This window comes from Typopeltis vanoorti, chromosome 9 (assembly GCF_054136105.1).
Source record: "Typopeltis vanoorti isolate ZY-2024b chromosome 9, IOZ_Tvanoo_1.0, whole genome shotgun sequence".
In the NCBI taxonomy this organism is placed as follows: Eukaryota; Metazoa; Arthropoda; class Arachnida; order Uropygi; family Thelyphonidae; genus Typopeltis; species Typopeltis vanoorti.
In genome coordinates, this window is record NC_143557.1 from 17,429,458 (window position 1) to 17,446,930 (window position 17,473).

General features: G+C 38.5%; 1 protein-coding gene across 4 annotated transcripts in view; it reads right to left on the reverse strand.

The window, feature by feature from the left end:
• LOC150102902 (uncharacterized) overlaps window positions 1-17,473 on the reverse strand; it is a 646,700-nt gene that overhangs the window by 313,144 nt on the left and 316,083 nt on the right. Inside the window, exon 1 of one of the 4 annotated variants that reach the window (XM_090397407.1) lies at window positions 4,858-5,007. The exons of the other annotated variants lie outside the window; for them this stretch is intronic. Within the exon in view, the coding sequence (XP_090253533.1) occupies window positions 4,858-4,932 (75 nt within the window). The 5' untranslated portion in view covers window positions 4,933-5,007. Of the gene's footprint in view, window positions 1-4,857; window positions 5,008-17,473 lie in introns of those variants that run through there. 4 annotated transcript variants of the gene reach the window in all.

Consider the following 17,473-nt stretch of genomic DNA (forward strand, 5'->3'; position numbering starts at 1 on the left):
CAGAGACATTAACATAGACACAGAAAAAGATTAATAAAATGCTATCTCTGGTCAAGACTTCTCTACAATAGTGAAACTTGAACTCTAAATAAAGAAGCAGAGAAAAAATTAGAAGCTTTCGAAATGTGGAAGAATGTTGAAAATATCATGGACAGAGAAAATGAAAAGTGAAGATGTTTTAAAGAAAGTAAAAATAAAAAGAATATTAATGAAAATAATTAAAGAACGTAAACTTAAATATTTTGGACATCTAACTAGACAAGAAGACATTCAGAAATTAATATCAGAAGGGAAACTGGATGGAAAAAGGGGGAGAGGTAGCTCCAGGAGGATGTGGTTTGAAGACATTAAGGACTGGACTGAATTACCATAAATGCTCCAGAGCAGCAAAAGAAAGAAAAAAGTTCCGTGACATGGTTGCCAACCTCCTTCTAGGGGATGACACTTGAAGAAGAAGCCGTTTCGTTTCTCAACTGTGGCCAGCCTGTTATTTCCTGAAGTTCGCACACTGTTATTCATTTATTTTTTATTTTATTTATTTTGTCTTGAGATGATATCATATCTGTAACTTGAACAGACTGAAAGAGAAAATAGATCAAAGTGTCCTACTGAATGCTATTAATTAATAAATAACAGATTTTCAGCATGCTGAGCAACAGCGAATTGAGCACCAAACTCTTCTCGACACAACGAAGGTCTTAATAAATTTGTCTGAGCGGACAGAAGAACTGGAATCCTTTTCAACAAAAGAGAAATGAGATCTGTTAACACATTTTGAAAGTTCAACACAAGTATGGAAATGCTTGTTTTAATTTAAATTTACATAATGAAGGACGCTATTGTAATCTCTTCCCTCACGGAAGAAACACCTAATAATCAACCTCTATTTACACAGTTAATTCAAGATAAAAGCAAAACCAATGAAAAAACCGTTTACCTAAAATGCTCATTACTAAATGCTTCAGTAAGAGGATACAAATACCATGAAGTCGGCGAAAATATGGCCGCTGCTTCGGAACTAATAAATCAAGTGAAGTGTAGCAACTTGGCAAATCACTAAGAGAATTATCTTCTCCAGTTGCAAGCGAAAATATCGAGATGAGAAAAGTGATAAGAAGCAAGAAAACTGTACTCGAAGAAAGAGCAATATAAGAAAATACACAACGACTTGTTTTCTATGACTTTTGTTAAACTAACTAGAAATTAAAAAATAAAAATAAAATACCAGAGTGAAGGCCTAACTTATGCCGACATATGGCGGAGATTTTTCTTTTTAAAAATTATGGAATTCCAAATCTATAACTGTATCACACAAACTCGAAAACAATTTAATAAATTTTGAATAATACTCAGTATTCATTTAGTACATCTAGCAATAATAATAGTAATAATAGAACATAACCTTTTTTTTAAGGACGTAAAAAAAATCAAGTTTTTAACAGTAGAGTTACACAACCTAGATTTTAAGAGATGAGTTTATAAACCTGTATTTACAAAGTTTTGTGTTAATAACTACAGCACAAAGAAAGAAATTTATCCACAGACTTCGTGTTCCCGAATGTCGTTGTGCGCAGATCTAAAAAAAAAATCCCAAAGTAAACAATTTTATTCTGAAATATTTTGCGACATTTTTATGACATGGCTCATCAGTGAGAGGGTGCAAGCTTAAACAGGTAATTTTAACCACGGATAAGAAGAAAATCAGTGTTAAGGTAATCCGATTCTTCTAATCGAGAGACCAAACCCAGGAGAAGAGGCGATGAAAATCGTCCCTACTAGAAAACATTCACAAATATCCATGCTACAGCGAGATTTCAAACCACACTTGGAGGATGCATGCTGTCCGCTTTCGGAGAGTTGGTCGGAGGGTAAATGATGCTATCCACCCAATTAACCATGCTGTTAAGCAGTTTTCTTGTAAAAAAAAAAAAAAAAAGGTGGCGTAGTCTTATAACTGCTGCTCTGTTCAGTCATAATAAATATCTTAATAAAGAACTTACTGGAATTCATAACAGCTAGCGACTGTTTTGTCTAGGTTCGCTTTAAAGGCGTCCACCTTTAAAACGAGCAGTTCTCAGAAATAATAGATTGACTATGCTGCGGATCGCCAGAATTCTTCTTGCTTTTCCTACAGTATTTTCACCTCTAGCATGATGATAGTCTACGCATGAAGTTCTAGTTTTTTTTTTTTTTGTGGGGGGGGGTAAGAAAATACCATTAAACTCGATGGAAATTTCCTGCCAATTCTTTGCGGTGTAACAATACGAGCACGAAGCCTGGATTAAAAATAAATACTATAGTGTATCATCAGATTATTTACAGCATCAACATAATACTTCTTCTGCCAACAACTTGGGAATAATAACACAGAATTAATCAACTTTGTTTTACTTCCAACAAGAACTGAAAGTCCCTCTCATTTCAAACATGCCAGTTAATATAGAATTCCTCTTAAAACAGTCGATGGCGCACACAAACCTTATGGGAATGTCGCATGTATCGGCTCTGCTTTTTATCGATGAAATTTGTAGGAAAAATCCTTCAGGAATACCATCTACCGGAAACTAAAATAATGTTAGTTTCCGGTAGATGGTATGTAGTGCAGTGGTATTGTTGAGTGCAGATGGTCCCCCGGAGTTAGGGACTGGAGGGTCACGGAATAGTATAATTTGATTTCGGTCCAAAGTGAACAACTCGTTCTACCACTTTTCTGCTGGTAGAAAGATGACGTGGACTGGAGCACGTTCCAAATGCTTCAGGATTATCTATGAATAAAAATATTCTTATGCTCAAAACTGTCAACTTTGTGCACGTAATTTGAAAATCACGCAGTTGCATTCAAGTATAATGCGAATGACGGATGCTATGTGACACGTGATCAGCGAATAGACAGCCACCTGTTTGGTCAGTATTTTAAATACTTTAGTGTAAATAAACCAAAAGTGACCACAAACAGCACGATTATGATACAGGTTACTCAGCCTCCTGTGCGTTAAATTTATATAAAAAAGCAACATTTTGTACATTTTTAAAGAGTGGCTTTTAGTGAAATAAATGTAGTTTTACTTTCTGAATAGAAAATTAATAACGCTGAATGAAAACAAGCCAACCATAATAACAATGTGTTCCATTTACAAATTAGAATTTAATTGCTAGTTCGTTCGTGAAAACAGAACCGAAACTTTGTGCTTTTTCTTGCGCATGCAAGAAGCAAAAAAAATAAATAAATAAAATAAAATAAAAACTAAGCGCTTCCATAGCGCAGCTGAAGAACGAGGCACATGCGCCCTTCGACTGGGAAAGATCCAAATTTGATTCGACCAGAGGAATGGTGAAAACTACGATTTCATATGGAGTTTTTCCCCCCCTTTTAAATATGACGTCTCTTACTGGACGCCATATTGGAATTCTCGTACCTCATAAGGTTTTTCTTTTCTTTTTTTGAGTGAAGTCTCTTCTGTAAGAAGTGACAGTGCAGCAGATGCCATTTCCTCAGAAAATTAAGAAGACAATCAACCATCCATGCCCAATAGCTTGTTGGCTGAAGAGCAGGTACGCAATTCACTTGGCGAACCAGACCAGCCATTCAGAGATTGGATTTTTCTTCTCTCATATCGAACAGAAACACGCAACTAACAGATAAAATACTATTAGCGTGCTGTAGACCGCATTGTTTGTGGGAATGGTGGAATGTGCAGTGCAGAAGGACTGTGGTTTGCACAGTCTCATCGACTTGACATCTCTCTCCTTCAAAATTCAGTAAACATCTGTGTTTACTGCTGGGGTAAATAATCATTGTGAAATCTACTTATGTAAACTGTGGTTGAGAAAACAGAATACGAAAATTAAACTTAACGTCCTCCTTGAGTGTGAATGTCAACGGTATTAAGTGCAGTATCTAAGAATGGCTGCTGGAAACCACTGTCCTAAAGATATGTTTCGCTTTAACCCTTCTTCTCGATCGCTTTTAATATCTTATTTTATCGTCATTAATACTGGAAAAAGTTGTTTAACCCATCTGAAAACTGTTTTTCCACAGATCGAATAAGTTTTATACATAAGCCAATTACGATGGGCGGTATAAAAATAATGCTCCTATTTCCTCCGCCTTTGATTCGAGCGCGGCAAAATGTTTTACACGTCACTGAATGGACAGGAGTAGCTTCTAGTGTCACGACAGTCAGAGATGCCGCGATCAGTCACATGAGCTCAGCACACAAGTAGTTCAAAATGGCGGCTGTTTTTTATTCCTTGTCTTGTTTGTGGATTTTTTTGAAGAGGGACACGTGGAGACATTGCAGAAGTTGAAATCCGTAGAGTTTGGCCCACCCGAAACATGACGTCTTCCTTCTCCATGACAACGCCCGATCTCGCATCAGTGTACGCTCAAGGGATGAAGCAGTAACATTCAGCTGGGGTGGCTTTCTACATCCTGAACCTGCCTGGCATCCTCTTACTACCACGTGTTTTTGCCTCTTTACAGATTGTTTTTTGACGTCGGAGTAAAGGCTTTTAGGGATCAGCATATAGCGTCACTCTCTCTCTCTCTCTCTCATCGAAGGCAAAAGTATTCAGAAATCCATGTACATGTCCAAATCAGTCTGTTACCTGTCAAGATTACAATATTATCGACTTAAACAAATTATGATCTGTTAAAAAAAAAAAAAAAAAAAAACAAGAGGCATTACTTTCGCACTTCCCTCGTATTGCTAGCCATGATGCAACACAAAACGAGGAATACTTAGACTGCAAACAGGTAAATTGCTTACGTATTCTTTGAACAGGTAAGTTGCAGACCAGTTGTGTAACCCACAGATTTATGATTTGCAATTAGGCGAAGTAGCTGATTTCACTTACCCCTGAAACGTATCCGATTATGAGACAACCGAGACGGGTGTTCAGTTTCCCGCACTTCACTCTCAGGACAGTCATGATGCACCCCTTGCTGCGGAGAGAATCGTACCTTAGATTGTAAGGCAGTGAGGTGAGCTTTTAAGACTAAGCAGGTCAGCTACGTGGCGTCATACGCGATAAGGGGAAAAAGTAATCCTTCGTGTCTAGAACTATTAATAAAGCAAATAATTAACTGTGTGCGTTCAAACTCCATCGCTGATAACCACCGGAGTTTGAACGCAAAGGCATCTCTGCGGGCGAAAGTAACTACTGTTTCCAGTGGGGTGGATGGCAGAGGAATAATTCGTCCCTTTGAAAGGTTCTTAAAGGCAGATAAAGCGAACGTTTCATAACATACTGAGATAACGTTTTACTAACAACATCATATTTCAAGGGAATTTTCGGTTTAAATTTAAAAAAAAAAAAAAAAAAACTATTCAAATATATGTGGTTACCCGAAGCAGTTACCTTAGGAATCGATGAATATTAAAATAAATGAATAAATGATTGTCATTGATCTGCCACTCCCCCCCCCCTCCCTCCCCGCTCTTTCTACGTTCATTTTTTTACGTGGCTCCACCTACGAAAAAGTTTATTTGTAAATTTATAATTTTATTTTTAATTTATTAATATTCTACCTGTTCTAGAAACAGGGCCGACTCTACCGACGGCGCAAGACGTGCATTTGCACGGGGCGACAAGTTTTTTTGGGGCGCAAAGTTGTCATAAACTATACGAAAAATAAGGGAGAAGGGGCGACAAAATTCCTAGGGGCGGTCCTGTCTGAAAACCCTCATCTAGAAACCAAACATGAAACTTTTTCAAGTCACTTACGGCTTCCTGTAAGGCAGAATTGTTGTGACACCGGTCAATGAAATTCATCTCCCACCGTAGAGATATCCATGCCCATATGAAGTGCTAGCGAAAAGTTGGAAATTAAATAGCACGCGTGCGAACCGGTTGTAGTTCAGCCTTCGGCCGCTATAAGGGACGAGCAGTGAGTAACCTTTGTGAATCAGTATGCCAACAGCCGGAAAACTGAGCGGCTGAGTTCCTGTGTTATGTGCGTTTTCGTAACGTGATGTTTTAGTGGTTAATTTGTTAATTTCTCTAATGGTTAATTTTTTAAAGAAGCAAAGAATTTGCGTCAATTTTTGCTTTAAGGTCAAAATTTCGCTGCAGAAACCCACTGAATACTTAAAGAACGTTTGAAGGGCGAAAAAACGCAATTTCTCAGCAAGGTTAATCGTTTTTTTTTTTTTTTTTTTTTTTTGACATCCAAGGCATTGTCCACAAGGATCTGCACCCCCCCCCCGGTCAAACTGTTAACAGAAAATTTTACTGTGAGGTTTTGAAACGGCTAAGGGAGAGCATTCTTCTACAGCTAGGTTCTCAACCACGATAACGCGCTCGCCCGCACGTCATTTATTATTCGACAGTTCCTGGCTTCCAAAAACAACGATAGCCATTCCCATCCTCCCGACCTTTCCCCCCTGTGACATTTTCTTGTTTCCCAAGCTGAAAATCCAGCTGAAAGGACGTCGTTTTGACACGACTGAGGAGATCCGGTCGAATCGCAGGAAGTACTCGACACAGTCACACGAAGTACACAGTCACACTTCGGGACTTCGAGGGATGCATGGAATGATGGAAAACCCGCTGGGATCGCTCTATGCATGCCCAAGGAGATTTCTTCGAAGGAGACGGTGGAAACTAGGAGTTAGGGTGAGTAATTTTTTATTAATGGTCAAATTCCCCGAACTTTTGGGTAACACCTCGTAGTATAATTCGAGCACACATCCTGTTGACTGGAAGGAGGGATTCGGCCAACCAGGTAAAAGCTTGCAGTTCATCTGATTTTTTTTAAATTAATAAAAAAATAAAATAAATATAAATATATATATTGCATTCTTTCATGCCGCTAAATTCTACACCTTGTTGAACACTTCAGTTTTCTTTCGTGTCACGTTTCTCTTCTGAACTCAAAACAGTGATCCAACTTTCTACATATCTTAGAAATTCGATAAAACCCATTCGAATTATGAAACATTTTAAATCGAATTTAATTCTGCACTCAGACTGACTGCTGACTTAGAATACTGATCGTGGTGGTAGTTTTCCCCTTTCAGTCGTTTCGGACCGTAGGTGAGTTTGTAGGCATTGCCCACAAATTGTTGCTGGTGAGATTTTTGCTGGGTAGTTCACCATTGCTTCCACTACCCCCAATTTTATCCGGGCTCAGAACAGGCTTCTGGCTCGGACGTGTTTATGAATGCCATCCACGTGTGTTCACGGGGCCGGTTCTGGGGGACGAAAAACCCGAGTTTCCGGGTGAAAAAAAAAAAAAAACACTTTACCTCCGTACGAAACCGGCTAACTCACCTTTAGTCGAAAGATACTCATAAAGGTTCCTCACGTCACTGACGGGAATCGAACCCAAGTCTTTCCGACCAAAGGGCTTCGTCTATACTGACTGAGGAATACTGATGAACAGGCTCATATTATAAATATTTCAATTCCAAAACTTTAAAAAAATGACAAAAAAATTCACAGAAACAATTCGCGTTAATACAATAGATATCTGCCTTTCTAATCGAGTGTCAAGGGTACAGTATTTTTAGGAAGGATAGAGAGGGTGGGAGAGGAGGGGGGGGCGTGCTGCTAACGATATCGGATGACCTGAATCCAGTTAGAGTTGAGACCTATGATTGTAGTACTAGTAACAGTTTTTCAAGTGGCAGTGAGCTTGAAGCCATCTGGTGTGAGGTGGAATCTAACAAGACTAATTACACAGTGTGGTGTTGTTACAGACCTGGTGAATTGGTTGCTAGTGCTGAAGAAATGCATCACCAAATATAAAAGATGAACGCGAAAAGAGTAATCATAATGGGAGACTTTAATTATCCAAATATTGGTTGGGTAGCAGTAGAACCTCATGAGAGGAATGAAAATGCATCAATTGAGCTGTTGCGGGATAACTTCCTCAAGCAGCATGTGGCAGAAGGAACTCGATGGCAAAGAGTATTAGATTTGATTATAGTGTCAGAGGGCGTTTCAGTTAAGCCGTAACTATTCTGCCTCCGGTTGGTGACTGATCATGTGGTACTCACTTGGGAAGTGGCTAAGTTTATGAATGTTCCATTCAGACTACAAAGCAGGAAATTATGATCAACTGAGGAGTAAACTGAGTTCAGTGGAATGGGATCGGGTGATGGATGGAAAGAATATCGATAGTGCATGGGAAGCATTTAAGCAACATTGAGGAGTCTCTTATTCGTAAGAAACGGACGATGTGGAAGGAATACCATGTACATAAGGATAACATCCATTATGAATGTTATAAGCAGCAGGCTAGAATAGTCACAACTGTTGTACGGAAATCAAAGTCTGAGTATGAAAAGAAACTGGCTCTGCGTGCTAAAGATAACCCACAAGAATTCTTTCGATATGCTGCAAGTAAAAGAATGAATGAATATGAAAGAATAACTCTTCTAAATCCAGATGGCGTGAGGGTTACAGATGCAGAAGAGGTTGTTCAATTAATGAGTGCCCATTTCGTTAAACGCTATCAACCTGGTGAACGCAACATTGAACTCACTGTTACCTCTTCACTAGAAGAAGAAACGCAAGTGTGTGAGGCCGAGGTGTTAGAGCTGTTGCACAAATTGAATAAGAATTCAGCAATAGGCACTGATGGAATATCAACATGTGCTAAAAGAATGTTCATTCCTTTGACCAGGATGTTTAATATGAGTCTCAGAATAGGGAAGATTCCACAGGAATGGAAGGATGTATGGTAATTCCATTGCACAAGGGGGTAGTACAAAGGTTGATGTATCCAACTATCGACCAATTAGTATCTCAGGAGTGGTGGTGAAGATTTTGGAAAAATTGGTCAGGGCTCACATTCAGAAATGGGTTGACAGTGACTCTCTACTTTGCAATGAACAACATGGGTTTACTAAGGGAAGGTCATGTTTTAGCAACGTGCTCACATTCTATAATAATATTACCATTGAACTAGACAAGGGAAATGGATACATGATACTTTGGGATTTTCTATGGCTTTTGACAGAAGACAGCATGGCAGACTGCTGCATAAATTGGAGAAAATGGGTTCGGGTTATAGAATATTAGCATGGATAATAGGATGGCTGACTGGCAGATATCAAAACATGGTATATGGGGGATGTGAGTCTGTTAGAATTAAGGTAATTAGTAGTGTACCAGGTGGATCAGTGCTAGTTCCACTGTTATTCAATCTGTATATTAATGATATTAGGAAGGATTTCCTGATGATGCCAAGACAGGTTGAAATTATGGGCATGGGAAAATGGGTGTCAGTTCAATGTCAGTAAATGTAAAGTCATTCACTTCGGCGTGATTAGATATCCAATGTCGTATTATATTGGTAGGATAAGGCTAGAAAAAACTGATGAGGCTAAGGATCTTGGAGTATTAATAGATAGGAAGTTGAAGTTCAGGGGCCATGTGACAAAGATTGCAAATAAAACTCAAAAGATAATTGCAATGCTGAAACGAACGTTCACATGTAAAGATATTTACATGTGAACATGTCATTTTGCCTCTTCAGAAGGCCTTGATAGGACCTGACTTGGACTATTGTGCGCAGGTTTAGTCTCCTGGTTTCCATTGAGATTCTAATATATTGGAGAGAGTACAAATGGGAGTGTTAAAAATGATATCAGGATTGTGGACTACTGATTATGAAGACAGATTGAGAATTTGTAGACTACAGAACTAGCAAACAGGAGAAAGAATTGTGATATGATCGCGACTTCTGAAAGGGTCATACAGGATTTCACTTGATGGAATTTTTCAATTTATGGAGCGTGGGGGAAGGACGAGAGGGCATCCTTGGAAGCAGCCAAGTAGGTTGTGTGAGGAGGGCTAGATTTTTCTCTCAGAGGGTGGTCCGTGACTCTGTCCGTGACAGAGTAGGTGACTCTGTCCGTGACAGAGTAGGTGACCTCCCTCGATGAGTCTTTGGACTCCCTGGAGGTGTTACGTAATAATAATAATAATAATAATAATAATAGTAATTATTATTATTATTATTATTATTTCAAACAGCAATTATTATTACACGACACCGTCATGTGATTCATCGCAGGAAGCACGTGCACGTGCTTCCTGTATTGTACACGTGCAGTGCGGAGCCATTCTCCGCACTGCACGTGTACAGTACGCGCTTAGGCAATAGCAGATAGGAAAAGAGAACTAATTCATCCGAATACCCCAGTGTCATTCAAAAATAAATTTTCAAGTGAAATAATCTCAATATTTTAGGATTTTAAAATTTCCCAATATGATTAGTTTCTAAAACAATAAACAAGACGCTCTCTCAAGAAAGCAGGAAATGAACTCACTTCTTTTTAAATACACAAGTCAAGAAACTTGGTAACGTGCCAACATCTCACACCTATTTTTTTTTTTTCAGACAAAATTTGCGAATTCAAATTAATCAGCAAGAGTGATGGATATACAGGATTAGCCAATGGGACTGACTTCGTGAAATGTATTTAAATGCTTTGTTTTTAATCACGCTCGTGCTATTGTAAACAACCCTAAAGTATTCTTTGATGGCTCTCTCCCTTTTTCCTCTCGTGCTGCTGCAAGCTAACATTCACTGTTTAGAAACGCCCGAAGTCTATCTCGTCACACATTACTTCGTGTTCCTTGCCCACGGCGTAATCAACTTCACTTACGTTCATATTACGGAGAGTGACCACTGAATGCGTGCCGACGTCAACAAAACGGAATAATTTTCAAACTCACGACACAAAAAATGAATTACGTTATCGAAGAATGTAAGAAAAGTCAGACGGGGTGCTCCTAAAACAAACAGCGACAAATGCACTTTCGTGTAATATTTGTTGGAAAAATACTACAGAATTGATATTATAATGGTTGCTAACACGCACCCCCCCCCCCCAACACACACATGTTGAGTGCGTGAGTGAGAGAAAGAGGGAGAAGGAGTTTCTGTACAAGGTGTTATTGTTATTATATTTAGTCGTAAGAAGAATAAACAACAGTATTTATTCGTTCGTGCAGTGTCATCTCACGCACTGAATGTAACACTACCGAAATAGCTCATTCATGTTAAACGCGAACCCGCGTTGTCTCGGCAAATGCGTCTGTTTGCAAACTACTCCGAACAAGGAGATTGCACAAGCGCAGCTTACACGGTGTGCCACGACGTGACAGTTTTCGACATTTCCGTCAATGACGAACTACACGTAGCTTTATCGCGAGCACTCTTTGCGGCATAACAGACCACGAGAAGCTGCGAAGTGGAAAGGGAACTCCTCTTCCGCGCGAACAAAAAAAAAAAAAAAGAAAGAAAAAAAAAGTTGCTTTCATGATGCAACTTTAATCTCGCGATGCGATAATCGCTTTGACTGACAGAAGGTAAGCAATTCTTGATGTTCTCTCAAATTGAAACCAATTTTATAATTAGACGAACTTGCTTAAGAATAAACACGTGTTCTTTCTCTGCGTATTTTTATGGGATTAAGGTGACACGTGACTTCAGAGAATTAAATAGAACTTTCCGTCGCATCAAACCGGGAAAGCAAAATTAGTGCGCAGAAGCCGCCCACGTCAGGTTTACGGTCCAAAACACACGCATTTCCAAGAAGTAGCGCGTTAGCGTCGAATGCAATTCGTTATTCGTTTGTGCAACTTAAGGAAATGATTTTCGACAATCAAACAAGTTAAGGAATGGCGAGTGTCGTAATCGTATTCTTGCACAGCGACATTCATTGTCGCAACAAGAGAACGTCGGTCGTTTCTCTAATCCCTCCACAATGTACTTTACCGATAGAATTCCGTTTGACCTAATTTCACAATTAAAACGCCCAATTACATCTGGGAAAAAAGCGGTGGTCATTATTTCAAAAATAAAATTGGAATTTTAAAGGAAGGAATCTTTCTTCCTGCAATCCTTAGCTAACTCATAATGAAACCGTTTCCCATTAACAGTTCCGGTGCACCCATTGATTATCCTTTAAATACGCTGCAGCAGTACATTGGTCAGAGTTGAATTTCGAGAAGAAAAAAAAAAACCTCTCGATATCAGCAATTAAGTTACGTTGGGCAAGTCTATCAAGTGAGACACTTTTGCTAACAAAAAAAATTATGGCACGTTATGATAAAACAATGGGTTTTGGTTTATTGATGCTCCTCGCCCCCCCCCTCTCTCTCTCTCTCTCTCGGAAGAGCTTGCATTAATTTTGTCACCACATAGGTGTGAGAAACAAAATTGAAACGACCAACAAATTTTAATCGCAATCCTAAATTTCACACTTATACAAAATTACTACCAAGATCTGTGGTATGATGAAAACATTCAAAACAGAAACCACCCTTTGTAAAAATTTACACTATTGTCTTGTTACTATTAAGTCGCATCTCCCACCCCCAAAGTTTTGGTGATAAAAATAACCCAACAGAAACCGAACTGATTCGAGTGTTCATCTGAACAACAGAGGCCTTATCGAACCTCTGCCTTTTTTCAAGGGAGATTTTAAGAGGATTTCAAGACCAGCATTCAGGGGCGAATGCTGATCTTGAAATTCACTCTTGCTCTTGTTATCATTCAGGGAGTGAGAGGTGTGATTGAAGTCTGATTAACGGAATAATGAATTACTGACCATTTATAACTATATATTTAGAAATTATGTACATTTAATCATACTAATACAACATTTATTTTACAAATGATATTCTATCTTTTTCAATTTAGCTACTTGAATACAAATTCTAACCTACAGTTTTTCTTTATGAACTGGTCAATAACATCGTCATAAAAAGTTGCTTTTAACTTAATTTTCCCAAGCAACACGCACACTTGTAAAGACTGGTTGAAGCTCACTGGCTAGAGCTACTACGTTGACTGCGTATGGCCGTGTTTAAGCAACAGGGTGAGATGACGTGGAGGGAGCGGAAATGACTATGCGCGCGCATGAAATCACAGTGCTAAAGCGAGGACTTGGATGCTCCCACAACCGAGCAAGCCAACATAGCTTGACTAGCGTCGGCCTTCGATACACAACGCAAAGCTCAATTATTGTCGCGCAAGCTTAAGACGTCTTCTAATCTATAAAAATAAAAGCCTAAATGGAATGCGTATAAATGCATGCATTTATTAACAAATAAATATTACTTCTTTCTCAATTAATGAAGCTTGCGTAGCAAGCATGGAGAATTCGCCACTGCTCCCTTTTGTCACCAGCGAGCGGTCTGACTGAAAAAAATAAAAAAAATCGAAACGATCGCATTTTTACAGATGCTGTATTTCAATACCATCCATCACAGTCAGTTTACTGAATAACTCTCATACACCTACGTGTTCCGCAAAAGGCCTCTAAAATGAACGACGGAGAAGACAGGTGACAAGCAACGTTTATAAAGCAACGATGACCACTTTGAATAATATTTTCATTGATTCAAAACTGAAATAAGGAGCAATGCCTTAAAACTCAACTTGGGTCTGATTCTCATCCACTGACAAAATCGCGAATACACGTGCGAGCAAACTTCTCTGTTTCAAAATTTCGCTTTTAAATATATTTTTAAGTAATGAAGCTCCTCTTCCTTCACGGAATTATTAAATCTCTTCAAAATTTTGTGGCCTGGTTGGAGGCCTGAAGGCTTGAAAAAATTCCCTGTTTGGTATCGCAAGCAAGGTTCACCAATTATGTGAAGATAAAAAAATAAATAAAAATATAGTTTGTCCTCGAGTAACGACGACGTCGTAATATAAAAATAAAATAAAACATAACACCTTCACGCCGTCTTTGGTGCTACAATGATGAAACTTCTCATGCACTTTGTTTGGCTAGCAGTATGTCTGCGGAGAGAAGAATGTTGCTTGGGGGAAGGGGGTGTTTTTCACTGTGGAGGGTAATTTTCACGCCGGTACTAAGCAACCAAAATATATATATATATATATATATTTTGTGATATATATATATATATATATATATCACAGGATACTACAGGAGCTGTTTATTATTAGCTAGTTTAAACATACATACAGTCCAAAAACTAAGGACGAACTACATTTTCACCTGTATATGAAAACATTTTCATGACTACAGCCAAATGTGGACATAAATTTATTGCCAGCAAATTAATAAATTATCCGGAGAGACATTTCAGTATGGAATATGGCCGCCCGAAATTTTAATCCAGCTCTCATAATCTTGTACTATGCTTAGCACCAAGTGATTCAGTAGTTATTGAGGCAAACTGGCCCACTACTCCTTCAGAGCAAGGATAAGGCCTTGTGTGTTTTCTGGCTGGGAATATCGAACAGCGATGCCAGCACCACGGAACAATTGAACATGACATTGAAGGACTTCGTTGCAATATCGTTCACCAGTCATAGTCCCTTTTTCCAGCAGTTGTAGTTCGTTGGGTCCATTGAGCATAATGGATAGTACTGGGATCACACCATGACCCCAGCACCGTCGTATCTATCCCTTTCAAGAACATTCTTGCGATGGTAAGCAGTACCACTTTCGCATCATATCAAGCGTTAACTAGAATCGGAGGAAAAAAATAAACCAAAAAAAAATCTGTAAAGAGTACATTAGCCCATTGGTGTCTTGTCCAATTTTTATTGATTCAACACCACTGAGAACGTGCTCTACGACGATCTGTGGAGGCATAAAGGAACGCAGACTGCAGGCCTTTGGGCGTATAGGTTTACTTGTCGCAGACATGTTGCCACAGTTTATCGAGATATCCGTGTACCTGTGCTTGAATGGAGTCGACTTGCAAGGTAGAGCGAAGGCGACCTCTTAGCAAACGTCTGGAACACATTCTATTGGTTTGAAACGCTGCCCAGAGCCTGGATACAACGCTATGTGAGATTTCAAACTCTCTGTAATCATGAATTTGTTAGTTAGTTTGAAGGCCGCAGAACTACTAAATATCAATACTTCTGTGGCCTTCTCCAAGCCTTCCAATAATTCTTCCCCGCGCGAAATCATTTAGAATCTAGATGATTGTCTTTGTGACATTACTTCCTTAAAACAATTCGCTTGGCACAGCCTTTTATCATGTTGAGGGCTATCACGTGACCCCACTGAGCGCGATTCAAAAATAAGAATGTTTACCCGCTTTCTACCTCGAAATCGTCAGTTATACAAACTGTCACAAGCTGGTCGTCTGAATTTGCGGTTGTAATCTTCAGATTGTCGTTAGGTTTTGACACCGGTGTAGAATTTTCCTTAATTATTAGTTTCTAAATTTGTCTTGAAATGACCCCCCCCCCTTCCTCCCACCGTCTACATACTTTTCGTTTCGATGGAAGCACACGTAACTATTTGTAATATGCCCAACCCAAGGTCGTATACAGCACGAGACGATTTGCACCTGCTCGCGGCAAACGTGTTAATCTTAATGTATCATTTTGGTCTTTCAAAGCTCGTTCACAAAGTGCAATGACGGCCACTCCATCCTCTGCTCGATATCTCTTCGCTTGTGATTTTAGTGGTTTTTGAATTCATGAAAACGGCCATGAAGCGAGAAATGATTCTTCTGGTGGTGTGGAAAAGAAAGAGAGACCATCGAGTTGGGAATACAAGCGAAAATAATTATATGTATAATGATTTCTGACTTACGCCTTTTTCTACTTACTACAGGTGTCGTAAGTCAAGCGTTGACTGTATTAAGTATAAATATATATAATTAATGAAAATAGAAAATAAAATTCTTAGTTTGTCCATGGTGCTAATGTACTGTAGGTTTACAACTTTTCATGGGCGGGAGACCCCCCCCTTGCGAAACAAGTTCTGTTCGTATTTATGTTGGCGAAAAACGTGAGATGTGAATTTGTGATTACAGATTTCAACCTCCCACTGGTAGAATCGATTTCATTTACACGGATGCGGAGAACCTAATAAAGCAGTCAACCAGTGTTCTTCCCCCTCTCTCATGCGCGCGCAACCAGAACCAGAGCTCTCTCTCTCTCTCTCTCTCTCTCGCACGCGCACACCAGTAGCATTCTGATATTTTGCCATCGCAGGTGTAAAATCTCCTTCTTCTATCTAGGTATTTTACCTAGAAAGAAGAAGAAGGAGAATAAAATAGTAAAGAAAATCTCGTGTAATTTCACAATTCGTGATGAATGATGGGGGTCACACCAAAACAATGCTTACTTTTAAAGTTGGATGACGAGGTGCGGAGAGTGCTGCAATAAAGTTTTAAATGCATCGATTAAGCAATAGCTTTCATTTTCTTCAGAAGAAATGAATCCGACCGATCAGCCAACCAACTCCTTTACTCAAAATGGAACCCCAAGCCATTTTGATTTTAACTCAAAACAATAATACGAAGTTAAAGAAATAATGACAGTTTTTATTAATCTCATCACATACACAGAATATTTATAAATATATACTGCATATTTCAAGTATTACTACCATATTTTCTGTTGGTTGTTACATTTATTTTTGGCTGATTATTTTGTTATAGACAAATAAAAATAAAAATAGATAAATAAAAATTATATATAGAAGTAGAGTAAAATACATTATCAGATAGTTTTCGTAGTTTTTAAAAATATTTAAAATAAGTTAGAGTTTTTAATTTAATTTAATTTTTTTATTTTTTTTTAATTGTGCATAACCAAGGGTCGTAGCCATACTGGTGACTAGAAAATTAAATTAAATTAGCTGGATACAGTCGCTGCAAAATCGAGTGAGTGTATCTATGAGGACTCGCAGAACATGGGATATACTTGTAATATATTAGAATCACAATTGGACATGATATATAAGTTATGCTGATCTCTTATAATATACGTTTAAAATAAAGGTCAACATTACTTAGTCCCATGAGTAGTTTCTCAATCTTTTTCTGAAAGCACAGTCTGGGGTTACTGATTTGATTTCATTGGGAGTTTATTGTAGCTGCTTGTTGCTAGGCATTCAAAGAATTGATAAAAATTTTCTTTGTTTGTCTTGGGTACTACCAGCAAGTTCCAGCCACAGCCTAAACCATAGTCTACATTACATAGAGAAAATCTTACAGCGTTCTTTATTACATACAACCATAGAGAGAGAGAGAGAGTTTCTGTAATGGCAAAATATTGTGAATGGCAAAGAGATCGTTGGTTGAATATGCGAAGTCAGTAGTGGTTATGGCTCTAATTATTCTGTTTTGTATCCGTATCAATAGAAGATTGCTGTGGTAATCTCCACCCCAACAGTTGATGCCGCATTGCAGTGAGGAATTCACCCAAGAATAGTAAAAGCACCTTAAGAATGCTGCATTTACAATTTTTTTTTAAAAAAAATAATATATACTGTTAATTACGAACCTCAACTTATTTGTTAAAAAATGTGATGTGGGAGTTCCACTTCAGATCCCTATCGATGAGGAGGCCCAAATACTTGACTGATTTTGTTATTTTGACTAAGTTACAGTTTTGAATATCGCTACATTTCTTTTCATGCCATTTTATGGTTATATTGTGATCCAGCTTATCTGTTAACGTGAAGTATATGCTTTTAGTTTTATCGGTATTAATTTTAAGACCATT